Genomic DNA, 27,438 nt, shown 5'->3' with positions numbered 1-27,438 from the left:
CTGGGGAAAGTAGATCGAGAGAATGTGAATGAACAAGTATTGTAGGCAATATTTAATATGAGGACACAAAAATGTGTTGGAGAATAAGTATGATACAGTGTCCTTGTATGAGTGTAAGTGGATACAAAGGTAAAATAGGTGAGGAGTGAACAAATGAGGAGAATATAAGTGAATGACTAAGAGGGAGCGTGTGATTCCATAAAGGATTTAATGATTGGGGAAAGTAGTGGATTCAGTACTAATTTGCATATTAAGAAACTGGGCTAAACGGCAGGTTCGAGTGATGACAGCAGGTAATGATGCAAGTGTTTTTTTTAAAGAGGACTGGTCAGGTAAGTGTGTGAATACAAAACTGTGAATTAGCAAATGACAGAGTATGTCAGTAAATAAAGGCCCATGGAAGCTAATATACCAATAAATTGTTTAAAGGCTGACATTGGGTATATGACATTATGTATGGCAAATACAGAAACGAGAAGTGTATTTGATCTTTTCAATCTAGTGCTATGAAGTTTACTAACCAGCAATTGGGGGTTGTCGATAACTGCAGTCCCAAAGGCGTCTGAACGCAGGAGAGGAATAACTTTCCACTCTCTCTCACATACTCTTACATTCACACACAAAGATACAGAGACCGATAAACTGACATCCACAAAGTCGCAGGTCCATCACACCTCCCATCCATTGAATGCATCGATGTGATGTGCTAGCTGCCTCAAGAAGACAGCCAAAATCACGAAGGTACCCTGGTCACAACCTCGTAAATACCTTCGGGTAGGAGTTCCAGAATCCCGAAGAGCAGTGCCTCCATGTTTTTTTAAAAAGTTTCTTTCTAAAAAAAAACTTCCAAATGTTACACCAACCAGGGACTGCTCCGAAAGACCTGCTTGTACTATTGCAACTTTTTAACTTGTATTATCTTATCAATTCAATTAAGGATATAGTATAGGATTTATAGTGGTTTGGGAGTTTTGAAACAGTACCTGTTCAGTGGCAACAAGTTTAGTGCATATGCGCATCGTACATTGTAAATGAGAATAAACGTTATCATTATTAAGGCACAATCCAGACACTGCATACACAAAAAAAAGTTGCAGACATGAAGAGGATGACACAAGACCTGGACACTGAGCCAGCAAAGCACGGGCAAATGGGTGGTGATAGACACAAGCACACATGGGCAGAATGAACACAGTGAAAATCTCTCACGCTCGTCGTGGCTCAGCGACCTCGCCCCTCAGGACGGAATTGATTGACAGCACGACGCGAAGAAGAGAGCTCTCCTCACAAAGCCACATGTGTGAGTGTGCGAGAGGGAGGGAGGACACTGGTGTTGCCCCTCAGTCAGTTAGTTCAGTGCGGCAGACAGGCACAAGGACCACATTGCCGAGGAAGAGGAATCGCAGCAGCTGCAGGAGCTTTTGCAGCCACCGAGCCGAGTTTTCGTCGCTCACGGGACGGCGAGAGCGGACTGTGCCAGGGAGAGCGCGCAGAGCCGGCACCGGCGCCCCGTCTCCGGGAAAGCGGCGGCGGGAGGTGGCGCTTGCAGCCGGGGTGTTGGGGACTGGCCAAGGCGCCTTTCCTTCCCGATGTACCTGTCAGCTCCCGCCGGCTGTCTCCTGCGCTGCAGCCCGATCAGGAAACTCGGGGGGTTGGCGAGGAAAACTTGTATTTATTGAACTTGGTAGTTTTTCCTCCTCAAATTAAAACCCTCACTTTCCTGCCTTGATATATATAAACCAAAATGCAGGTCCTTGGGGTTGCAATGGGCCCGTGGCCGGTTATTGACAGAGAGTCGTTCTGCAGGAGAGTGTTTCAGCTTCTGCTGCTGATGGGACTTCTCAAGGCATGTTGCAATTGTTCATTTCTATCGCCGCCAGTCTGTCCTGCATCGGGACTTTTAAATGCCGTAGCAAGTGGAGCGTTTCAAATCAATGCATTATTTCTTTCCAGCTTTATCGTCTGATTCTATCTTTCAGAACGACTTTGCTGTTGAGGCGATTCACGTCGCTGGAAGCGAGAGGACAGTCCATCAGGTGGCCACGTTCGAGCCGCTCGGGTCGGGTTGCAACAGCGGTAAGTATCAAGGATGCCGCTCGCTGCAGTGCCAGCAGTTCATGTTTACGTGGCGGATGGGAAGGCACTGTTTGGAGGTTCCCAGTCCGAAGTGAGCTGTGCCTTGGGACTCGTTACAACGCTAGAGGGTGCTCCAAACCAGGGAAGGCGTGGAAACGTCGGGCTGGACCTGGGCACACACTTCACTGACACAATTGGTCCCAATTTCTTTTGACACTGCAAGGCAATATTTGCATTTCAATTCAAATTGGGTTTGGTGATTTATGGAGGAATGCAGTGAATTTAATATTTAATGCATTTCAACAAGTCAAGAAACTGGTATCTTCGAATTCTAAAACTTTGCCTGTTTTGGCTTTTGTCTTTAAAAAGTCTATAATCTTAAACCGCCAGTGGGCTGATATCGCCTCAAACCGTGCATCTTGGCGCCTCACAGTTTGGCGGGCAGCAACCTCCTTTGAAGAAGATCGCAGAGCCCACCTCACTGACAAAAGGCAAAGGAGGAAAAACCCAACACCCAACCCCAACCAACCAATTTACCGCTGCAACCGTGTCTGCCTGTCCCGCATCGGACTTGTCAGCCACAAACGAGCCTGCAGCTGACGTGGACATTAACCCCCTCCATAAATCTTCGTCTGCGAAGCCAAGCCAAAGAATCTTAAACAACAGTTTATTCCAGTCATTTAAGGAAGTCACAACTGATTGGAAAATTAAAGGTTATTGACCATAGGGTTGTTCACTTAAAGTTTGCAGCCTCCTCAAGCTCTCATGCTGAGGTTATTAAGGGCATAGATTACCATAGCATTTAATGCAAGGTTATGTTGTCTTGTTTGAGCATATTTCCAATGCATAAACAAACAAGTTTTTGTTTTCTCTTGTGTGGCTATATGTCTTGAGACAATCGTGTTTTTAAAATTCTATTTACCCCACAACTCATTGACATCATTTTGTAAGTTGAAAGCATCCTGTTTCATATTATATTTCAAATTAGAACATTTGATGCAGAAATTTAAAAAAAAATGAAATGCTGCAGTATGGTGGCTTGCATTAGCTAGCAGCCATTGTAATGTTGAAATGAAGGAAGATTGGAATGCTAAACCCAGAGGTTTGAAATTAAATATGAATACTCTGGAAATTAAGAAGCTATGTTTCACAAGTTCAGGTGTTCAAGTGTCATATACATTAAAAAAAAATGCATGCTTAATTCATGAAGTAATCCTTCTTCGTGTGTATGTTCAGCATCATTATAAGGGATAATGAATGGGATTATTTTCCTCCATAATCAGACATTAAGTGGATTATGTATCCAAGGAAACTTGGATTTTGACTTGTGTTGAACTAAATTACATAATAAAAGTACCATCACAATTATATTGCTGAACATATTATGACAGTTCCCCTTTTCATGTCCCCTTGAAGATCAGAGCGGTCGGCTTTGTATGGAGCCAAAAGAGATGGAGGGGATCTTGAATTTTTTTACTCAGCAGTATTCACTCAAGAAACAGGCATGGCTTCATGGGAATGAAGGAAAACAAGCAGTGAGGTCATGGAACCTATACAGATTAAAGAAAAGGAAGTGCTTGATGTCTTAAAGCAAATAAAGGTGGATAAATTCCTAGGGCCTGACAAGATAGTCCCTCAGACCTTGAGAGAGGCTAGTGTAGAAATTGCAGGGGCTCTGTAAGAAATATTTAAAATGTCCTTAGCCACGGGTGTGGTGCTGAAGGTTTGGAGGGTTGCTCGCTGTAATGCGCGTCGAAAGAACTAAAGACTTGTTGATCCAAACCAAGGCTTTTATTAACTAAAAGAATGGAGCATATCATAAGTAGGTCGACCAGTCCAGAATGACCTGGTCTGGCTAGGAGCAATCCTTTAAGACCTGCCAGTAGGTGTGGCTACACTCTCAGCCAATCAAAGTCATCCTACACTCGTTGGCTTGGCTTCGCGGACGAAGATTTATGGAGGGGTAATGTCCACGTCAGCTGCAGGCTTGTTTGTGGCTGACAAGTCCGATGTGGGACAGGCAGACACGGTTGCAGCGGTTGCAAGGGAAAATTGGTTGGTTGGGGTTGGGTGTTGGGTTTTTCCTCCTTTGTCTTTTGTCAGTGAGGAGGGCTCTGCAGTCTTCTTCAAAGGAGGTTGCTGCCTGCCGAACTGTGAGGCGAAAGAAGCACGGTTTGAGGCGATATCAGCCCACTGGCGGTGGTCAATGTGGCAGGCACCAAGAGATTTCTTTAGGCAGTCCTTGTACCTCTTCTTTGGTGCACCTCTGTCTCGGTAGCCAGTGGAGAGCTCGCCATATAACACGATCTTGGGAAGGCGATGGTCCTCCATTCTGGAGACATGACCTACCCAGCGCAATTTGATCTTCAGCAGCGTGGATTCGATGCTGTCGGCCTCTGCCATCTTGAGTACTTCGATGTTGGAGGTGAAGTCGCTCCAATGAATGTTGAGTATGGAGCGGAGACAACGCTGGTGGAACCGTTCTAGGAGCCATAGGTGATGCCATGATTCGGAGCCGAACAGGAGTGTGGGTATGACAATGGCTCTATATACGCTAATCTTTGTGAGGTTTTTCAGTTGGTTGTTTTTCCAGACTCTTTTGTGTACTCTTCCAAAGGCGCTATTTGCCTTGGCGAGTCTGTTGTCTATCTCGTTGTTGATCCTTGCATCCGATGAAATGGTGCAGCTGAGATAGGTAAACTGGTTGACCGTTTTGAGTTTTGTGTGCCCTATGGAGATGTGGGGGGGCTGGTAGTCATGGTGGGGAGCTGGCTGATGGAGGACCTCAGTTTTCTTCAGGCTGACTTCCAGGCCAAACATTTTGGCAGTTTCCGCAAAACAGGACGTCAAGCGCTGAAGAGCTGGCTCTGAATCCTACACTACCATATGCACATATACACATTGGTGATAGAATCTGTACTATCACACTCGCATTGTTCTGTTGTTTTAAAAAAGCCTCCAATAGTAACCCTGGAAATTATAGGTTGGTGAATCTGATGTCAGTAGTAGATACATTTTTGGAAGGTGCTCTAAGAGAATGGATATACAATTATTTTTATAGCCATAAAATGGTTAGCGATAGTCATCCTGGCTTTGTGTGTGGTAACACGAAGAGAATGAACAAACTCCTTACAGACAGCATGAGATTCAAACTCCAGTCCTGATCACTGGTGCAGTAAATGTGTGGCGTTAACCACTACACCAACCATGATGCCAAATCTTGCAGTTTTTCAAGAAGGTTACCAGGAGAGTTGACAAAGCAAAGGCTATGGATGTTGATTACATGAACTTTAGTAAGGCCTTTGACAAGATCTTACATACGAGGTTAGTCAAGAAGATTCAGACGCTCGGAATTCATGGTGATTATATGAACTGGATTCAACAATAGCTGGACAGGAAAAGCCAGAGAGTAGTGGTGGATGATTGCTTCTCAAACTGGAGGCCTTTGACTAGTGATGTGCCTCAGGGATCAGGGCTGGGACCATTGTTGTTTGTCATCTATATCAATGTTCAGGATGATAATGAGATAAATTAGACCAGCAAAGGCTGATAGGGCACTGAGGAGTGTGGTAGAACAGAGGGACCTGGAAAATAGATACATAATTCCCTGAAAGTGGTGGCACAGGTAGATAGGGTTGTGAAGATAACTCTTGGCCTTCATAAATCAAAGTATTGAGCATAGGAGTTGGAATGTCATGGTAAATTTGTATAAGATATTGGTGAGGCCAAATTTGGAGTTTTGTGTGCAGTTTTGGTCACCTAACTACAGGAAAGATATTAATAAGATAGAAAGAGTGCAAAGAAGATTTACTAGGATGTTGCCCGGACTTCAGGAGCTGAGGTCCAGGGAAAAGTTAAACAGGTTAGAACTTTATTCCCTTTATGAGGGGAGATTTGATAGAGGTATTTAAAATTGTGAATGGCACAGACAGAGTAAATGTAGATGGGCTATTTTTCCACTGAGGGTAGGTGAGATGCAAACAAGAGGACATGGATTAATAGTGAAAGAAGAAAAGATGAGGGAGAATATGAGGGGGAACTTCTTCACATAGATTGGTGGGAGTGTGGAATGGAATGGCAGCTGAGGTAAGTGTGGGCTCATTTTTAACATTTAAGAGGAATTTGGACAGGTATGTGGATGGGAGAGGTATGGAGGGCTGTGCACTTGGTGCAGGTCAATGGGATTAGGCAAAAAAGTGGTTCGGCCCAGACTAGAAGAGCAGAAGGGGCCTGTTTCTATACTGTAGTTGTCCATCTCAAAGTGCCTCTTGCACAGTTATTTTAAATATTCACCAGAGATTACCCATACCTCAATGGTAATAAGAAAACAGATTTTTTTAATTCTTTAGAGATACAGCACGGTTACATGCCATTTTGGCTGACGAGCCCATGCCTCACAATTACACAAAATTGACTTACAACTCCTGCTATGTTTTGAATGGTGGAAAGAAACCAGAGCACCGGAGGAAACCCATGCAGACATGGGGAGAACGTACAAACTCCTTATAGGCAACATGGTTTTGAACCCCGGTCCTGTTGCTGTATCAGCATTCAGCCAACCGCTACACTAACCATGTCAGCCATACGCTGACCATGTTCCCAAGGCTTTCCAGGATGGTGTACACTTAGAATGTATATAATGCCCATTAATGATCAATCATCCATTTTAAATCTGCTGGGTTTTTTTTCTTTAGAATACTTGTATGTTTTATTATTGCTAAAACCACATAAATGGACTCCAACCATAATCTTTACTAGGATTATAAATATTACAGCTGTTGGTTGATTTATACAGATACCGTTAATCAAACACTATTAAAGGGCATATTACAGGGGATATTACAGGGGAATCACGTTGCTCTCCATTGCAGGCAAAATCTTCGCTAGGATTCTACTAAATAGAATAATACCTAGTGTCGCTGAGAATATTCTCCCAGAATCACAGTGCGGCTTTCGCGCTAACAGAGGAACCACTGACATGGTCTTTGCCCTCAGACAGCTCCAAGAAAAGTGTAGAGAACAAAACAAAGGACTCTACATCACCTTTGTTGACCTCACCAAAGCCTTCGACACCGTGAGCAGGAAAGGGCTTTGGCAAATACTAGAGCGCATCGGATGTCCCCCAAAGTTCCTCAACATGATTATCCAACTGCACGAAAACCAACAAGGTCGGGTCAGATACAGCAATGAGCTCTCTGAACCCTTCTCCATTAACAATGGCGTGAAGCAAGGCTGTGTTCTCGCACCAACCCTCTTTTCAATCTTCTTCAGCATGATGCTGAACCAAGCCATGAAAGACCCCAACAATGAAGACGCTGTTTACATCCGGTACCGCACGGATGGCAGTCTCTTCAATCTGAGGCGCCTGCAAGCTCACACCAAGACACAAGAGAAACTTGTCCGTGAACTACTCTTTGCAGATGATGCCGCTTTAGTTGCCCATTCAGAGCCAGCTCTTCAGCGCTTGACGTCCTGCTTTGCGGAAACTGCCAAAATGTTTGGCCTGGAAGTCAGCCTGAAGAAAACTGAGGTCCTCCATCAGCCAGCTCCCCACCATGACTACCAGCCCCCCCACATCTCCATCGGGCACACAAAACTCAAAACGGTCAACCAGTTTACCTATCTCGGCTGCACCATTTCATCAGATGCAAGGATCGACAATGAGATAGACAACAGACTCGCCAAGGCAAATAGCGCCTTTGGAAGACTACACAAAAGAGTCTGGAAAAACAACCAACTGAAAAACCTCACAAAGATAAGCGTATACAGAGCCGTTGTCATACCCACACTCCTGTTCGGCTCCGAATCATGGGTCCTCTACCGGCACCACCTACGGCTCCTAGAACGCTTCCACCAGTGTTGTCTCCGCTCCATCCTCAACATCCATTGGAGCGCTCACACCCCTAACGTCGAGGTACTCGAGATGGCAGAGGTCGACAGCATCGAGTCCACGCTGCTGAAGATCCAGCTGCGCTGGATGGGTCACGTCTCCAGAATGGAGGACCATCGCCTTCCCAAGATCGTATTATATGGCGAGCTCTCCACTGGCCACCGTGACAGAGGTGCACCAAAGAAAAGGTACAAGGACTGCCTAAAGAAATCTCTTGGTGCCTGCCACATTGACCACCGCCAGTGGGCTGATAACGCCTCAAACCGTGCATCTTGGCGCCTCACAGTTTGGCGGGCAGCAGCCTCCTTTGAAGAAGACCGCAGAGCCCACCTCACTGACAAAAGGCAAAGGAGGAAAAACCCAACACCCAACCCCAACCAACCAATTTTCCCTTGCAACCGCTGCAATCGTGTCTGCCTGTCCCGCATCGGACTTGTCAGCCACAAACGAGCCTGCAGCTGACGTGGACTTTTTACCCCCTCCATAAATCTTCGTCCGCGAAGCCAAGCCAAAGAAAGGGCATATTGATTCATAAAATTAATGTATTCAGCATCTTGATCAAAGATTGATCTGGAGACACAAGGCATCAGATGCTTGAATCTAGTGCAAAGACAAAAACTTTCCAGAGAAACTTAATGGGTTGAGCAGCATCAGTGGGGGAAATGAAATGACAGAACTTTAATCCTGGTAGGATAGAGTCTCTACTTGAATTGTAGGCTTGACCTGTTGCTGATAGTGATCTTCTGGAAAAAAATAAAATGCATTACTTTGAGATTGCCATGTTATTTTTAAACTTTTATCAGCATAAAACTGATTAGGGAAGTGGTTCTCAACCCTTTTTGTTCCACTCACATACCACTTTAAGTATTCCCTATGCCAAAGGTGCTCTGTGATAAGGAAGGGATTGCCGAAGGGATTGCCCAAGGGATTGGGTAAAAAGAAAAAGTTTGAAAACCACTGTTTTAATCGTACCTAATTGACTCATTATGTGCATGGTTTCATAACTCCAAACAAAATGAGCCAATTACAATTTTTCTCAAGCAAAATATTCAGTAACAATTGGATCTAGAGCAGAGATTCTCAACCTTTCCTTCCCACTCACATAGCAGCTTAAGCAAATCCTTATAATCATGGAGAACTTATGGCACAGGGGTTACTTAAAGTGGTATGTGAGTAGAAAGACAAAGGTTGAGAACCACTGAGTTAGGGACATTGTTAAATTCAAGTGAATCCTATAAGAAATTATACTTGTATCAACCTTAATATCATTAAACTATCCTCCTCTATTTTGCAGGAGTGTTGTAAATTAATGAATTAGGTTATGGATTGAATGGCTTTGTGGCCAAGTTTGCAGATGATGTGAAGGCAGGAGGAGAAGCAAGTAGTGTTTAGAAAACATGGAGGCTGCAGAAGGCCTCGGATTAGGTGAATGGGCAGAGGTAGCAAATGAAATACAATGTTGGAAAGTGTACGATCATACACTTTAGAAGATAAATGGGCAGACTATTTCTCCCCATATTTTGTAAATGGGTAGAAAATTGAAAATGCTCAGATGCAAAGAGACCTGGGAATCATCATGTAGGATAGCCTGAAAGTAAACTTGGGTTGAATTGGTGGTGAAGAAGGCAAATGCAATGTTGTCGTTAAAGAATACAAAAGCAGGGATTTTTTGTTGAGGCTTTTAAACGTCAATGGTGAGACCTCACGGTGTTTTATTACTAGTTTTGGGCTCCTCGTTTATGAAAGGCTGTGCTGAAATTAGAGATGGTTCAGAGGAGGTTCACAAGGATGATTCCGGTAATGAAAGGGTGATCACATGAGGAGCGTTTGTTGACTCTTGGTCTGTACTCATTGGAATCTAGGAAAATGGTGGGGGGAGGGGTGTCCTCATTGAAACATTTCAAATGTTGAAAAGCATGGACAGAGTAGATCTAAAAAGGTTGTTGCCCATGGTGGGAGAGTCTAGGACAAGGGGACACAACTTCAGGATTGAATGGTGTCAGCTTAGAACAGAGGAATTTTTTTAAGCCAGAGGGTAGTAATTCTGTTAAATTTGTTCCCTCATGTAGTTGTGGAGGACAGGTAATTGAGCGTATTCCAGGCAATTATTGATAATCTTTGATGCCCTGGCTATTCAAGAACTTATGGGGAGGAGGCTGGACAGTGGGGTTGAGTGGGGGAAATGGATCAGCTCATGATTAAATTGCAGGGCCTATTTTTGCTTCTATGTCTTGTAAAGTATTATCCAATCATTTACATGGTGTCTAACGCATCCAAGTGTAAATGAAAACACTTATTGAAGGCCTAATTATATGATCTCCTGACTATCCAATAATTTACATGGTGTCTAACGCATCCAAGTGTAAATGAAAACACTTATTGAAGGCCTAATTATGTGATCTCCTGACTATCCAATCATTTACATGGGTCTAACTTGCATCCAAGTGTAAATGAAAACACTTATTGAAGGCCTAATGATGTGATCTCCTGACGTAAAATCAATATTGATTCTCTAGCTAATTCATGGCTCCCTGTGGTAGTCACACGGTCTACCTACACTGCTGCCATGTGCTCTAGCCATACTAGTTCCATAGTGCAGCAGTATTGCTACAAGATTGCTTTGAGACCATAGACTGGAGCTGTTTCAGGGAAGTGGCCACCAATAACTGCTATGAAAACATCGATGAGTACATGAGCACAGTGACTAGCTGCATTAGCACATACGATGAGAATGTCATGGAGATGAAATGCTACACACCAGGACTAACCAGAAACCATGGTTGGATGCAGAGATCTGGGCACTTCTCAGAGTTTGGGTGCAGCTTTCAAAGCAAGAGTTGACACTAAGATCAGCCAGGAGTGAATTCTTCTGTTCAATCTCGAAGGCAAAGTGTGGGTATGCCCAGAATCCATCGTCAGCAGTGTAACACCAGTGACACGAGGAGCATGTGGCAAGGTATCAAAACAATAACAGACTACAAAGGAAATGATAATGATGGCTGCCTTCCAGACAGACTGAACATCTACATACGGTTTGATGAGAAGAACAGGCTGAAGCCAAGGAAAGCTCCCTTTGAATAGCAAAGAACAGTCCCTTTGCGTAGCAACAGTTGAGGTGAGGAGAACCTTATGCAAGGCAGCAGAACCAGAAACCTACCTGGTAGGATACTGAAGGACTGTGCAGACCAATTGATGGAGGTCCTTACTGACCTCTTCAACATGTCACTGCATCAGTCCATTGTCCCTGTGGGTTTAAGACCGTCATGTCATCCTGGTGACAGTAACAGGCCTCAGCGACAACTGCCCAGTGCCACTGATCTCCACCATTATGAAATGCTTTGAGTGTATGGTGATGGAAAGCATCAAAGTGCATCTCCCAGAGTCACTGGATCCACCTTAATTTGCCTACAGATGGAATTGTTCTACTGATGATGTTCTAACCTTGACTCATCCCTCTGTTCTGACCCCACCCCTCAGAGAATAATGTTGTATGCCTGTTGTTCGGTGACTTCAACTTGGCATTTAATGCAATACCCTAGAGGCTGAAGGGGATGATGTCCTTGCTCCTCTCTGTAACTGGATTCTGGAATTCCAAACAGAAACACTGCAGTGTCCTGGTTGGCAGCAGAAAGTCAAGCACGACCAGCTAAGCATTGGCCCACCTCAGGGCTATGTGCTCAGCCCCCTCATGTTCACACCTGATCCAGCTCCAATAGAGTAATGGCCAATAGAGAAGAGGCAATTCTTGTGAAAATAACATCCTGAATCTCAGCATAGAAAAGAGAAAAGACAATTGTGAACCTCAGAAGGACCAGGGACGCACACCCTCCATTACACATTAATAGCTCGTGTCAACTTTCTACAGGAGTGCTCTTGAGAGTGTCCTGGCCAGCTGCATCATAATGTGGTACTGTTTCTGTCGAGCATCAGATTGGATGTCAATGGACAAGACCATAAAAGGGGCAGAGAGGATCATCAGGGTCTCTTTCCCATTATCAAATTAATCAGAATTTGTAGTGCTATATGTGGCTTGGGGTAGGAGGTGATGAATCCTCTGTAAGTGTAACTAAGTGTGAACATCAGAGGAGAAGACAAGAGTGTAGGTCAGGCAGCATTTGCAGCAAGAGCATCAGAATTAACCAGTCCACATTTTTCCTTTGTTTCCGATTTCCAGAATCTGCAGTTTTTTTTAAAATTTTCAAATATTGTATATGATTGGCAATTTTGGGCCTCACAGAATTGGCTTTGCTTTAAAGGTTTTGATAAGCAGCAGTGCCGAAAGAGCTCTTATATTACCACTGAGCAGATGTAGGCACACTTGCAACATCCAGAAAGTATTTAAAGGAACACTTGAAATACCAAGGCATAGAAAGTTATGAGCCAAGTGCTAGAAATATGATTAGAAGGGCAGCATGGTTAGCACAATGCTGTTACAGCATCAGTGACCTGGGTTCGAATCAAGCTTGTCTGTAAGGAGCTTGTATGTTCTCCCTGTGTCTGCGTGGCTTTCTGCTGGGTGCTCCAGTTTCCTCCCACCTTTCAAAACATACGCGGGTTGTAGGTTAATTGTGTGCTTGGGTAACACGAGCTTGTAGGCAGGAAGAGTCACTGTGCCGTATCACTAAAGTTTAAAAAAAATACTTTAAGGCTGGCATGGACTTGGTAGGCTGAAGGACCTGCTTTCACCTTGCACATCTCTATGACTATAAAAATTGATGGATGAGGTATTGGTGGACCCTTTGCCTGGAACTGAAGGCTGCTCTTGCCTTGTGTGTAATTGCCTGATCCAAGTGTTGATGGCCTATCTTGTTGGCCTAGAGCAACATATCCTCTGCTCCCAGCTTTGCCAGATGTAAAGGCTCAGGATACAACTTAATACTTTCAAATGGTGAACATTGATATTTTAGAACTGTTAAAATAAATCATTTTTAATATCGTTACCAAAATTGTTCTAATATCAGAAAAGAAGTAAACCAAACCGAAATAATTTAACTAAAAGGGGCACTTTTCTATTAGCCTACAAACGCACAATCCAACAATCCCAATCGAAATCAATGATGTGACAAATCCAGCATCTGCTTTAGTCAGTTGTAGGATCAAATTTTTTTTCAGCCCATCGTATTGCTAGGGAATTCAGCAAGCCTGGGCTTCACAGCTGGTCTCCGTGTGGGATCCAGTGGTGAAACAGACTGACATTCTGCATGCCTTATCTATCAGCAAGTCTGGGACTTGTACATTTGAGTGTGCAAAAATGGAAGTCCTGAACCTACTGCTGTTTAACTAGCTCATGCTGCTTGTAGACAGCATGATCTGACCTGTAATATCACCATAATGTCTGTTGTACATGAAGGATTTTTCCATGTAAGATGAGGCACAGACAGAATTTAAAAGCAACAATCCATTGAATAAAAAAAACACAGAAGTGAAACTTAGGGAGGATTTTTTTTGTGAAGTGTGTTATGAAATTTGCGTAAAGATTTTGGTTCTTGATAATCAGTTTTCATAAATAAATTAAAGGGGAGGCAATAATATTTTGCCATTCATTGCAGACAAAACACTTTGTACAAACTGAACTTGTTTTAAAGAGCAGAATGACAGGAGACAGTCCCCATCTTATGATTGACATTTCAGTTCACAGTTCATTGTGCTAGACACCTTTGACAGATGCAGCCCCTCTTGAAGGAAAGGTCGTATCCAAGAATGTTTTAATTGCCTGCTTCACTCTTATTTGAGTTGATAAGAAGTTGATAAGGAAAACTTTCTCATCATAATTTTTGAAAATTATCTGAGCAAGATCTAAGGAAAAGGCATGCTAAACAGAAATAAGATGGGGAAAGAGAACTAACCCGTCTTTTGCTCTTGACTTTTCACATGTCAATGTTCTTGAGTACTACATTCAGTGAAGGTCTTCAATGTTTACCATCCTACCTGTATATTTCAATAAGGTTCTTGAAGTCATAACTGAATTGGGAACGAATATCCTTGAGGAATAAAATATCGGTTCATTTTATTGTTAGATAATAACACATAAAAATGTAATATGCATGAAATATTTTGTCTGCTATAAGGCAAAGAGTCACCATGAGCACCCCTAACAATAAGAGAAAGAAGCAAAAAGTGTCCCTTCATAAGATGCTGAGTGGCTATGGATTTGCCTCCTGTGCTCCATTGGCCTCTAGAGCCATTGGCAGCCCGAGTTCCAGGTTTAAACCACTGATACGATCAGGAAGCCTTCAGTGCCAGAGGCCTTTTGGGAGCCCTTCTTGTCTTCACCACCCTTTTGAATCCCGGTTGCCGTACTTGGTTCTCATGAGCTAGTCTCCAGCAGCCTGTGTGGGTCCTTCAGCTACTGAGTTCCTTGCTGGTCCACTGCCACAGTCACTTTCCCTGACTTTTTTTGACAATATGTTTCAAGCACAATATTTTTTTTCCCCAGAACATTATTGGTTGAACACTCTTGAAACAAATATACAAAACAAATTGATGTCAGAATAAAATAAACATTTCAAAATTTTATTCGTCGCATGTGTGGAGATGCCTCATTTTAAAGAGGTAGTGTAGCTTTAAAATTGACAGATGTGGTTGTTCTTTCACAGAATATGAAATTGTGACTCCGTATGAAGCTGACAGCAGTGGTATTTATATTTCTCACATAATCCATCGGCAGAGAAAGAAGCGATCAACTAATAATGTTGGTGATGAATCTCTCTATTTCAAACTTACTGGCTTTGGTCAGGAATTTCACTTGGAGCTCAGGACCTCTGAAGGCCTAATTCCACCTGGATTTACAGTTCAGACTTTTGGAAAACAAGGCTTAAAATCTGTAGAGCATTATGATCCACAGGAGCTGTGCTTCTACCAAGGTGCTTTACTATCACATAACAACTCTTCAGTGGCACTTTCTACATGCAAAGGCTTGGTGAGTCAAACAGATTTCTTTTTAACTACGCTAACTAGACAAGTTGAGCTTATTTTCAGAGAGTATTGATTTTGCAAAATGTTATTATTTTGTTGGTCAAGACCATAAAGGTTGTTTCTATTTTAGTTGATATACTTGTTTTCAAAATGTAATTACCATAACTGGATTTTTAAAGAAAAATGTTAACAATTTCATGCTCATTGTTTCTGCATCTGTCCTCTCTGATCAATATTTTGTGCTGGGTCAACCAATATTGGGATTGTCCCAATAGTGAATGTAATATCAATTTGACTCTGATAAAACTCCTCATCCTTTAGTCTCTCTGTATCCAGGATTGCACAAGTGATGTGATGCAATGCACAAAATTTTATATATATATATATTTTGTGTGTGTATATATATTTATATATATGTGGGTGTGGGTGTGTGTGTGGGTGTGGGTGTGGGTGTGTGTGTGGGTGTGTGCGTGCGTGTGTGTGTGCGCGCGCACGCCTCTTCACAACATGCTTATTTTCAATTTATCCGGGTGCGGAGGGGAGGATGAACCAAATTGCTGTACGGCTGATAAGAGAAGGGTTAACTCTGACCTAATGACTACATCAGAATATTACCCACAGTTTTTGAACTTGCTTATTTTGATATTGGAGCAAAGATTGGTTTGAGCAATCATGAAGATTGAGCAATTAAATCAGCATTTCCGAGCACTGCTCATGCTACCGAAGAACTGAGAACAACATTACAGGAGATCATGACCTTGTGTTTTCACTTCAAGTCACATTATCCTGTTTGAAAATGGATGCTTGGTTGAAACCATGTTTCCCAATATTAAGCCATTGTATGTACATTTCAACCAAGGACAGAAGAGTTTCAGGAAGATAACTTGGTGTGAACAGTAAGTGTATCATTATCACTTGTTATTTCTTAAAAAATCTTTTAATGGAATTACACACTGGCTTCATGGTTTTGGTACAATTTACCATGAATATTATTGGGCAGTGCATCAATAGATTTTTTTTATTTGTTCATGGGATGTGGGTGTTAATAGATTGGCCAACATCTTTTCCTATTCTTATCTTCCCCTGTAAAAGGTTCCATCCCATGTGGAAGCAATGTTATTCTTGCAGTATCGTTAGCTTGGGAGTTCAAGAATTTTGACAAAGACACAATATAGTCTTTATGGCTATCAGGAAGAGGACTGATATGGCGAGGCTGATTAATAGTTAATTATGTTGTAAGGCTGGACAGCTATGAGGTAAGGGTGTCAAAGTTGACCAAGGCTTTGCCAGTTTTCATTGATGTTAAATATGCTAGTGAGTATTGAAGTGAGGTAACAGAAATAATCCACATGGTCTTGAGCTTCATTACTGAGGTCATTTTTAGATGACCTTGATGCTGATTGCCATCCCGAACTTGGTACACAGATCAGAAAATGTATCTGTTGTCGTGCAATTCTTCAGGTGAATTGGAGGTGGATGAAGCATATTCTGAGAAAACCAGTCTCCGAGTAGTAAGCCTGGTGACTTGCCTATTCTAACATTGACCTCAGTAATGAAGCTCGAGACCATGTGGATTATTTCTGTTACCTCACTTCAATACTCACTAGCTTATTTAACCTCAATGAAAACTGGCAAAGCCTTGGTCAACTTTGGCACCCTTACCTCATAGCTGTCCAGCCTTACAACATAATTAACTATCAATCAGCCTCGCCATATCAATCCTCTTCCTGATAGCTGTAAATTCAGTCACTGGAGTTAGTGTTATAGACAATAGGAGCTGGAGTAGGCCCTTCGGCCCATCGAGCCAGCACCGCCATTTTACAGATCATGGCTGATCACTACCATCAGTACCCCTTTCCAGCCTTATCCCCATAACCCTTAACTCCTTTGCCCACTAGAGTCTTATCTAACTCTCTTTTGAACATAATCAGCGAATCTGCCTCTACCACCCTCTGTGGTAGAGCATTCCACAGATTCACACTCTCTGGGTAAAAAAATGTTTTCTCATCTCCGTCCTAAAGGGCCTACCCTGTATTCTTAAACTATGCCCTCTAGTCCTCGTCTCCCCCATCATTGGGAACAAGTAATCAGACTTCACCTTGTCTATCCCCCTGATGATTGTATACAAAATGTGTTGATATTTCATGGATACCATTAACTAGCTGTAATCAGTGGATTTGAAAATTAAACAAAATTATGCATTTAATATGCTATTTCTTTATTTAATTTTGACATGTGGCATTTTTAAAAAAATAGTTAACTTAATATTTAAAAATTGAGACCTTTGAGAGTGAATCTGTTGAATATTCAGCCTCTGGGCTATGTGCTCAGCCTACTACTTTTCCGACTGTTAACTCGCAACTGCACTGTCAGCTTCAGCTCCAAAAGAATCAAGTTTGCAGATGACACAATGGTAGTTGGCTTCAATGGCAACAATGATGAGTCGGCTTACAGAGAGAAGGTTGATAGGCTTGTACAGTGGTGAAGAGCAACAACTCAAATTTCAACATGGACAAGACAAAGGAGATGATTGTGGACTTCAGGAGGATGAAGAACCATTTCCCACTACATATCAATGGCTCAGTCATAGAGTGGGGAGCACAAAGTTCCTTGGCGCCCATTTAAAGAATGTTCTGTCCTGGACCCACAACACCTCATGAGTCAGGAAAGTGCAACACCACCTACATTTCTTAAGTTAAATGAGGAGGGCAAGGCCACCAGCCACCATCCTAACAACATTCTACAGAAACACAGTAGAGAGTATCTTGGCTGGCTACCTCCTAGTGCAGTAGAAAAGCTGATAAGCATCAGATTGGAGGTCAGTATGGAAGGTGATTAAAACTGTTGAGGTCTCTTTTCCTTCTATTGACAATATTGACAGGGTCAGTGCTTAAAAAGGATTCAGAGAATCATTGAGGATCCTTACCATCCAGCCAGCAGTATCTTTGAGACATTACCCTCAAGGAAGAGGTACAAGAGCATCAAAACTGGACTGCCAGACTTGGAAATAGCTTCTTCCTTCAGGCGGTGAGATCGTTGGAACAATCTGAGAAACCCATAAATTATTTGTATATATATATATATATATATATATATATATCTATAATATTTTGGATCACTATATGTATATGCCATCTGTGTGCACAGTGTACTGTGTATCTGCATATGTGCACTATGGTCTGGAGATGCACGGTTTCATTGAATTGCATATGTACAACATGCATGCCCTCTGTTCCATCCTTGGCATTCACCTCCAACCTGGAGGTTTTGAGTCATGTGAAGTCCACCAGCATTGAGTCCTTGATCATCAAAGCCCAGAGGCAGTGAGTAGGACATGTCATCAGGATGATCGACCACCGTATGCCTTGCCAGCTGTTATATGGTAAACTGGAGACCAGAAGGAGATCTGAAGGTCATCTACGCAAGCTCTATAAAGATGCTGTGTAGGAAACGCCACACTACTGGAACATCCAGCCAAGAGAACTAGAAGCTGCAGCTGCTGACAGAACCCGTTGGCAAACCCTGTGCTATGAAGCCTACACCAGTTTTGAAGACAGACACTGCCAAAAACTGATGGAAAACCGTAACCGGCGCCACAAAGCAGCAGCCAGTTATTACAACGGACTTCCAGTACCCCCATTGAGCTTGACTGTGTAGTTTCTGAGTCACCTATGTGTCCACAGATGAACTGCACAACAATATGTCTTCTTTGAATTGAAGGACTACCAGCAATGCACAATCAGATGACAATAAACTTGAACTTAACATACCGCATTAAAAATACCCTGATTCGTTTTTCCTCATTTGTTTCTTGTGCATTGGAAAGATGATGTCTTTTACCTGTCTCTCCTGGGAAGTGTCATCTATGCAGATATAGGAAATGTATATGCCGAGCAAGTGAATGACTGCTTTGGTGCTCTGAACTTTGCTGCTCTTGGTCCCAATTGCCTAGATGCCTGTTAGAAGATGTGACAGAATCTGCTTCTCTGTAAACCTGACAGTGGAAACCAATGCATCCGGCTAATTGAACACCGAATGCTGATTAAACAGCTAAAAACTTGGTTTTACTTGCTTCATTAGAACCATTAAGCATTATAGCACAGGAACAGGTCCTTTGGCCCATCTACTCTATGCCAAATTATTATTCTACCTAGACCCATTCACCTACACCAAGACCATAGCCCTCCATACCACTCCCATCCATTTACTTATCAAAAGTTTTCTCAAATGTAAAAATTAAGCCCTCATTCACCACTTGAATAGGAGTGCAAGGGAATTTGTATAAAAATGTTCTTATGACACCCCATAAAATACTATTGCCAACCGCAAGAATGCAAAACATTGCAGGTAAAAATTATTAAGATGAAGCAGGCAAATTGATGGGAGATCAATAAATGTTATTTCAAAATTATCCTAATCCTGGCAGTTTCTTTGGTAACTCATTTTAATTTGTATTAATAAAAAACACCTTTGCCTTGGGCCCAGGTTACTGTTAGCATTGTTGCCAATTGTTTCCTAACTTTGCTTGAGTCCAGTGTTGGCTTTTATCCTTTTATCCTGTTGTTTGCTCTTAACAGCTTAAGAAACAAATGACTCCTGGTGGAGATCACCTGCCCTTGTTTCTGGCTCAGCCTGCTCTTGGCCCCATTAATTTTCTTTTCAATAATTCTGCTCATGGTTCTGTTCAGCCAGAGGGACTTTACCTTTGATAGTTCAAATGACAAGAAGATTATTAATGCAAAAGACTGATAGAAACCCTTCTATTAAAAAAAATTACTAAGAATTTCATTAATCAGAGCAGAACTGAACTGAGGTTGGGCCAGGCAGATCCCTGTGGAGTGTTGCAGGGATACTAATACACAGTTCCCAGGCATTGTTGACACCGATCGACAAGGGGGTGAAGAAGGTATATGGCATAATTGCCTTCATGCGATGGGACATTTGGGTACTGGAGCTATGAAGTCATGTTGCAGCTGTGAAGTATGTTGGTGAGACCATACTTGGATGTGCAATTCTGGTTGCCTTGCTGTGGGAAGGATGTGAAGAAGACACAGAAATGATTCACCAGTATATTGCCTGGTCTAAAGGACTTGAATTATGAAGATAGGCAGCAGTGAAGGAGATGAGGGATGACCGTTATGATGTTCATAAAATTGTGAGGGGCATAGATAAAGTAGTCAGTTTTTTTTTCCCCAGGGTAGGAGCGTTAAAATGAGTTCATAGAGGTTTGGGGTAAAGGGGTAAGGGTAGAGATTTAAAGGGACGTGAGAGGCAAGTTTATCAAACTGAGAGTGGTGAGTTAATGGATTGCGATGCTGGAGAAAATGGCAGATGCAGATGTTTAAAAAACATTTGGAAAGGTTCATGAATAAAAAGGATTAATAATATACAGACAAAATGTAAATCAGGAAGGCAAAATGGTGGGCAGACAAGTTAGACCAAAGGGCCTGTTTCCATGCATGATCAGAATTCTAGGAAAGAGTCGGAGATGCTGCTGGAGAGAAAATCAACATTGATAAAGTGAATGCTAAGGAACCAATTTGTTTAAATCAGATAAAGTTTACCTGCCTCTTTTTTTAAAAAAAATCACATACAGAGGAATCCCATTAAAACATGATAGTTTGGGTCCAAAAATCACATTATGAAAAACGCAGGGTCGCGTTTCAATAAATCATTGTAGTTGCAGTTGAATTTTTAGTAAACCGACCACCCCCCACTCCTGGCAGCAGCTCCAAGTCCCAGCGCCCCACGGCAGCCTGCTGCCCAAGACTAATGACTCATTGCATTATATCCGGATTTGTGTTAAATTGGGTCACGTTAAATCGGGGTTCCACTGTATTTTCATCTTGGCCACTAGTAGTGGAGCAATTTACATGGTGGACGCTCGAAGCCCCTGGAGACTAAATGTAGTAGCTCAGGTGTCAGAAGAAGTGGAAGAAGTCTAAGTTACAATTGATATCTTACGTGGAAGATAAAACATTGTGTGCCTTGGAGGAGGACATGTGGAGTGGTGAGTGTTCTGGAATAAATGAAACTGTCATGAATTATTTCAAATTTCACTTCAAGAGCCTCTAATTAAGCTCTGTGGTTAGAGCATGGACTTTATAAACCAAGGTTTGTGAGTTTTTTCCTCACTGGGGCCTCATTTCTTTGAGGGGTGCTGTACAAAATGACAATGGATAGACAAAATTAAAGAATTTCATGCATGTTAAATTCTAAATATAGTATTACCTTTACTTGATTGGAACATTGATCTACTGCAGGATACAGTATTTGGGACATCTATATTCCAGCAAATCACGTTAACCATAATCAGGAAAACTGATGATTGACCCTGGTGGCAATCCTACTCTTTAATAAGAAATAGAAGCACTGTATGTCTTGCATGTTTTTTGCATTCTTGAAAACCATCAGTGATCAGTACCATTCAAACGTTCAGCATAGGAGGTTCGGTCTCCACACGGGTTTCCAGATGGAATGCTGCTGTTTGAAGTGGTGTGATTGAACTTCTCTAACTTCCTCCGGCTTTTTATGATCAGCCTTGAAAATGTCTGGCCTATTGTCAAGTGCACTTGAACCTATTGCAGCTGCTGGCAGCTTCCAACAATATGTCAGTGCGAGGTACCATCTAATTTTCTAACCAGGTTTTATGCTATTTTATGATATGCTGGTTTTATTTTGCAGATTAATATTGCAAGGATACAACATTTGTTTTCTGTATAGTCTCCAGTGTTTAGATTATTCATTCAATAAATGTGTGATGTGAAGATTGTGGATTAATAATGTACTACCATGAGTAGAATCATGTTCCAGATGCCTGGATAAAAGTGAGACATATTTTGATAAACACTTTATTACAGGCTAAACTTAAAATGTAAACTTCTGGTTTGTGAGATTTCTTCTCCATTATGACAACATGGAATTCTTCTTTAAAAATCTTTCTGTGCAATTATTTTCTAGTGTTTGCCATTCACATGATATACATCCTGTGACAGTAGTTTGTTCTGAGAGTTGTCTTCACCAAACACATGCACTAGTGGAAACATTTTGTGGGTATGAGAGAGGGGTTCACCCAATTGCTGAAGGTGTCAGGAAATTGGCTCCAAGCCTCCGGAATTTGCACTTGGTCTAAATTTGAGTAGCCCAATTCTGAAACTCAATTGTCAGCTGAATCCATGGAGTTTTCTGAGGTTTGCAGAATTTACTACTGAACACCAGGTGAGAACAATGTGCTGATTGAAGGGGTTGAAGCCTTGGAATGGAAAAAAGCCAGTGAGCATTCAGTACTCTCAATTATTTCCTTGCTTGTGTGAACGGGTTTGTTTGGATTTGCGCCGAGGTGCAATTCTGTACACTTTGGAGATGTTATCAACACTTTGTGGTTCTTCAGTCAGATCAACACAGGAGCGGCCTGTGTTGTGTCAAGGTGGACCTCTGGTGAGGAACATGTTGCCCATTACCAGCTGGATACCTGCGGCAGAAGAGAGGATCATCAGAGATTTATAACCTGCAAGATTTCTTATTCAGAATAGAAGGTCTACTTTGCACATTTCCTGCTCTCTAGGTCTAATTTATTGTTAGCTCTGAGATGGAGCAAATGCATACATCTAAGCAGAGTTTTGAACGTCTTCCAGCTGCTGAACAATACCTTGCATTGCCATCTCTGGCTCCTCTATCTGTTTTTGAATTGCTGATTCCCATCATAAACCTACCTGCTATAGCAGTTTCTTAGCATAAATATCTGAGCTAATGTATGGTCCACATGTCCTGTGATAAGAGAGTCCCAGAAAGAATGAGATCCTCTGAGCGGGTAGTGGGTAAATATGAACCCACCTGGAAAATAAATGTCATGTATGAGTACTGTGAAGATACTATTTAAGATAGTTATTGGCATAAAACACTCCAAAACAGTTTTGTACATGAAGTTGGATGGATGGAATGATGTTGACGTGAGAAATATATGAGAAATATTAAGAATAAGGGTGATGAACTTAGAGCATAGATCAGTATATAGAATTTTGATACTGAGGTCAACATAGAGACTTGGCTGACATAAGAGCAGGTTTGGCTGATGTATGTTCTGGGATTTAGATATTTTCAAAAGGGTTAGGGAGGTAAAACTGGGAGGAGTGGGATTGCTAATTACGGATAGTATAACAGGTGCAGGGAGGGATGATATAGTGGAGGGATCATCCAATGAGTCAGTGTGGGTGGAAGTCACAAACCAAAGGGAGCAAACACTTTATTGTGATAAGTCTATCAGGCCCCCAATAGTGTTCAGACCCCACTGAGGAGCAATTAAGTGGGCAGATTGTAGAAAGATGCAAAAATGACACTTGTTGTCGTAAGTGATTTCAACATCCTCTTTAATGATTGGCACCTTTATTTGTAGGCAATGTGTACACCAACGTACCTGGTAGGTTCAAGGCTGCGCCTCACTGCCCCCCCCCCCCCCCCACTTTGGATGCTCAGATCACATATCAGTCCTGCTAACCCTGGCATACAGACCAATGTCAAAATGAGCCAATCAAGTTTTCACAGGGGGGAGGGGGGGTTCAGGACATGGCTGGGTAAAGAGTGGGGGACACAGCACAGCAGCACTTCAGGACTTGTTTGAGACCATGGACTGGAGCTGTTTCAGGGAGGTGGCCACCTACAACGGCCATGTAAACATTGAGGAGTACACTAGATCAGTTGTAGGCTACATTATCAAGTGAATTGAGGATGTCCTGAAAATCAAATGCTCACAACCAGGGTTGGATGCAAAGATCTTGGCATTTCTCTGAATTCATAATGCTGCATTCAGGACAGGAGATAAGATGGTACTGAGATCAACCAGAGCTTCTGGGTACACACAGAAGATCCATAGACAACTGTGTGACATTGACGGCATAAGGTGCATGTGGCAAGGGATCAAAACTATAATAGACCACAAGACATCCTTGCGATTCAAAGGCAAATGTGCCTCCTTTCTGGGCAAACTGAATATCTTCAATGCAAGATTCAATGAGAAGAACAGGCTGACGCTGAAAAAAGATCTATATACACTCGATGAATGGACTCCTTACGTGGCTGAGGTGAGGAGCACCCTACCCAAGGCGAACTCACAAAAGGCAGCAGAACCAGACAACATATCTGGGTGGATACTGAAGGACTGCATAGAACAACTGACAGAGGTCCTTAGGACATCTTCAACACATCACTACAGCAGTCCATCGAACCTGTGGGTTTCAAGATACACACCATCATTCTGGGACCAAACAAGCCTCAATGATAATGCCCAGTGGCTCTGCTCTCACCAAGCATCTGGTGTTGGAACACATCAAAATTCCCTTCCTCGAGACACTGGACCCATGTCAAATTGCCTACAGACCGAACCATTACACTGTTGATGCTATAGCCTTGTCCCTCCACTCCATTCTGATTCACCTGTAGAATGATACCTCATACACCAGGCTACTGTTCATCGACTTCAGTTCAGTACTTAATACAATCATTCCCCAAAGGCTGGTGGAGAAGCTGTCCTCGCTGGGACTCAACGCCTCTCTCAGGATTCAGGACTTTCTGACGGAAAGATCACAGTTTGTCCAGATCAACAGCAGAACATCAAGTTCCAACATGCTGAGCACAGGTGCTCCTCAGGGCTCTGTGCTCAGCCTGTTCCTGTTCACGCTACTGACTCACAACTGCAATGCCTGTTCCAGCACCAACAGAGTTATCAAGTTTGCAGTGGACAGGTCAGTAGTTGGCCTCATCAGCAGCAATGATGAGCTACACTACAGAGAAGAGGTGGGAAAATCTTGTGAAATAATGCAAGAATAATACCCTGAGACTCAATGCAAAAAGACAAAGGATATGATTGTAGTCTTCAGGAGGACCAGGGTTGATCACCCTTCACTACACATTAGCTCAGTAGTGAAGAGAGTAGAGAGTTCCTTTGAGTCCACTTAAGAAGTGGCACCATCCTTTTAACTTTCTATGGGAGCTCTATCAAGAATTTCCTGGCCAGCTGCATTGAAGTATGGTACAATTGTTGTAGATCATCAGATCGGAGATCAATTCATATGACTATCAGAGTGGCAGAGATGATCATTGGGTTCTCCCTCCCCTCCTTCAACATGATCTACCAGGATAGTTTTCTTTAGAGGACTCTCAAAATCTTTGAGGACCCCTATCACCCCATTTGCAACATCTTCCAGCTACTTCCATTGGGAAAGAGATGCAGGAGAATCAGAGCCAGAACCACCAGGCTGAGAAACAGTTCCTTTCATGGGCAGTGAGACTGGTGAATGACTGAATGAATTGTTCATATTAACCCTCTGAGACTTTACCATTTATTAGCCAATATTTATTTATTATAAATATACTGCATATGTATCATTTCTCTGTATGTATGTTTGCAGGATTTTTTTTAAAACACTGAGGACTGGAAAATGTTGTTTTGTTAGGTTGTACTTATACAATCAGATGATAATAAATGAACTTTGATCTCCTTCATGCAACAGGGTTAGATGAGGAAGAATTTGTGAGATGTATCCAAGAAGTATCCAGCTAGAGGATGATAAAAGTAGCAGTAGAGGTACCAAGCAATGAATCTGGTCAGATGATTCTTGGTGGGTGAGCATTTCTGAGATAGTGGCCAGAACTCCTTGATCTTGGGCAGGGACATGGATGGGGATAGGTGCAGATGATGTGGGAAAGTATCTAAATGAGAAAGCGATAATTATAAGGGTATTAGACATCAACCTAGGAGATTAAATTGGGAACAAATGTTCTCAGAGAAATGGACAGCAGAAATGTGGAGGTTGTTTAGAGATGACTTGCATGGGGCTTTGAATAGTTTTGTCTCACTGAGATGGAAAGATGGTAGAGTAAAGTAACCATGGTTGACAAAAGTGGAACAGTTTCTTCTGAATCTAAAAATACAAATGTGGAGGTCTCACCGTATCTATAGGATGTAAAGATGTATAACTGATATTTCAGGCCTGAGCCCTTTTAGGCCTTGAATGGAGTCCCTCTGGCATTTCTGTGTTTTTACTACAATCACAGTGGCTGCAGACTTTTGTGTTTCACTCCCTTAAATCTGAACCCAAGCCTTTTGACCTCTAAGGGAAATGGGTCTTTCCTATATACTCCACCTAGGATCATCATCTCATATACACCTTAATTACATCTCGCACCAATCTTAACTTATTCCAAAAGAAACAAACACAATCTTTCTTCTCGCTGTTTTTTTTCCAGACATGGCAGCAAATCTCCATCACATTGTCTGCAGTGATGTCATACTCTACTGTGATGTAACCAAATCAGTGGAAAGTATTTGGGTTGTATTTTAATTGACGATGCTACATAGTTCAGCCATAGTCCCACCCCAGTTTGTTTATAATCTAGGCCTGGGCCAGTAAGGGAAAGATCCACTCTTTTAAGGTTTTGTGAACAGAACATTCCTCCAAGTTTTCTATTTATTCCCTTGTCTTTCACCTCCCCAAATAAATTCTTGTCTGCACTGGATTCCATTTGAAGCATATCTGACCAATTGAATGTTACCATTGATATCGGTGAGCCGTCTAAAACTTTCCACATGGATAATTTTTGTATAATTGGCAAACCTTTTTTAATCATTCTCCTGGCCTTAAATGTTGATCGTTAATACATGTTGGAAAAACAAAAGACCAAGTTTGTCGTTTGAAATCTCATTGATAAAAGCATTTCAGTAACACAAATGCTCACCAACCTTACTCCTCCATTTGTTTGTTTATCATGAGATTTGATATGTACTGTAGAATGTATTTTTCATAGCTTTTCTATGAATATACACTTTATGTTCGATGTAGATTTATAAAATGTGCAGTCAGATCTTGGAACAGGCTTTCAATATTCATTGAGAGAAGGTCTGTAGTTGTTTTATTGGATACACTATTGGCATCACTCCCTGGCGGTGAGCACCATTATTTATGTAGGCGAGTGCAATCTGATTGAATTCTCTTTGGATCCACTCCAGCCACCTGTAAGTGTGGCAACATTTTTACAGCTGGAACCATTCCAGAATGAACTTTGTCCGTCATCCACTACGGCTACTCTTCATCGACTACAGCTCATCCTTCAATGCCATTATACCCTCAGTGTTGGTCAAGAAGCTACAAACTTTAGGCCGCTGTACCACCCTCTGCAACTGGATCCTTCACTTTCTAATCAGAAGACCACAGACAATATGAATTGAAAACAACATCTCCTCATCACTGATTATCAGCACAGGTGCACCCCAAGAAGTGTGCTTAACCCACCAGGCACAATTCCAATGCTATCTATAGGATTGCCGATAACATTTTAGTCGTCGGTAGAATCACAAATGGCAATGAGGAAACGTACAGAAGGGAGATAGATAAGCTCTTTGAGTGGTGTCATACCAACAATCTTTTGCTCAATGTTAGCAAAACCAGGGAGATTCAGTCCTCATCAAGGGCTCAGAAGTGGAGAAAGACAAGAACTTCAAATTCCATGGTGTCAACCACTCCAGGGATCTGTCCTGGAGTCTCCACGTTGATGCAATCACAAAG

At 42.2% G+C, this 27,438-nt stretch overlaps 1 protein-coding gene across 1 annotated transcript in view; it reads left to right on the top strand.

Annotated features, from left to right (window-relative positions):
* Positions 1-1,185: 1,185 nt before the first annotated feature.
* The window catches only part of LOC138760465 (A disintegrin and metalloproteinase with thrombospondin motifs 16), a 213,277-nt gene continuing 187,024 nt past the window's right edge, over positions 1,186-27,438 (top strand). The window contains exons 1-3 of the mRNA XM_069931104.1: positions 1,186-1,684; positions 1,954-2,076; positions 14,563-14,885. Of these exons, the coding sequence (XP_069787205.1) occupies positions 1,186-1,684; positions 1,954-2,076; positions 14,563-14,885 (945 nt within the window). The remainder of the gene's footprint in view (positions 1,685-1,953; positions 2,077-14,562; positions 14,886-27,438) is intronic.

The sequence above is a fragment of the Narcine bancroftii genome, chromosome 1 (genome assembly GCF_036971445.1).
Source record: "Narcine bancroftii isolate sNarBan1 chromosome 1, sNarBan1.hap1, whole genome shotgun sequence".
NCBI classification, from domain to species: domain Eukaryota; kingdom Metazoa; phylum Chordata; class Chondrichthyes; order Torpediniformes; family Narcinidae; genus Narcine; species Narcine bancroftii.
The sequence above is the reverse complement of the archived record's forward strand: the minus strand, read 5'-3'. Positions and strand labels throughout refer to the sequence as shown.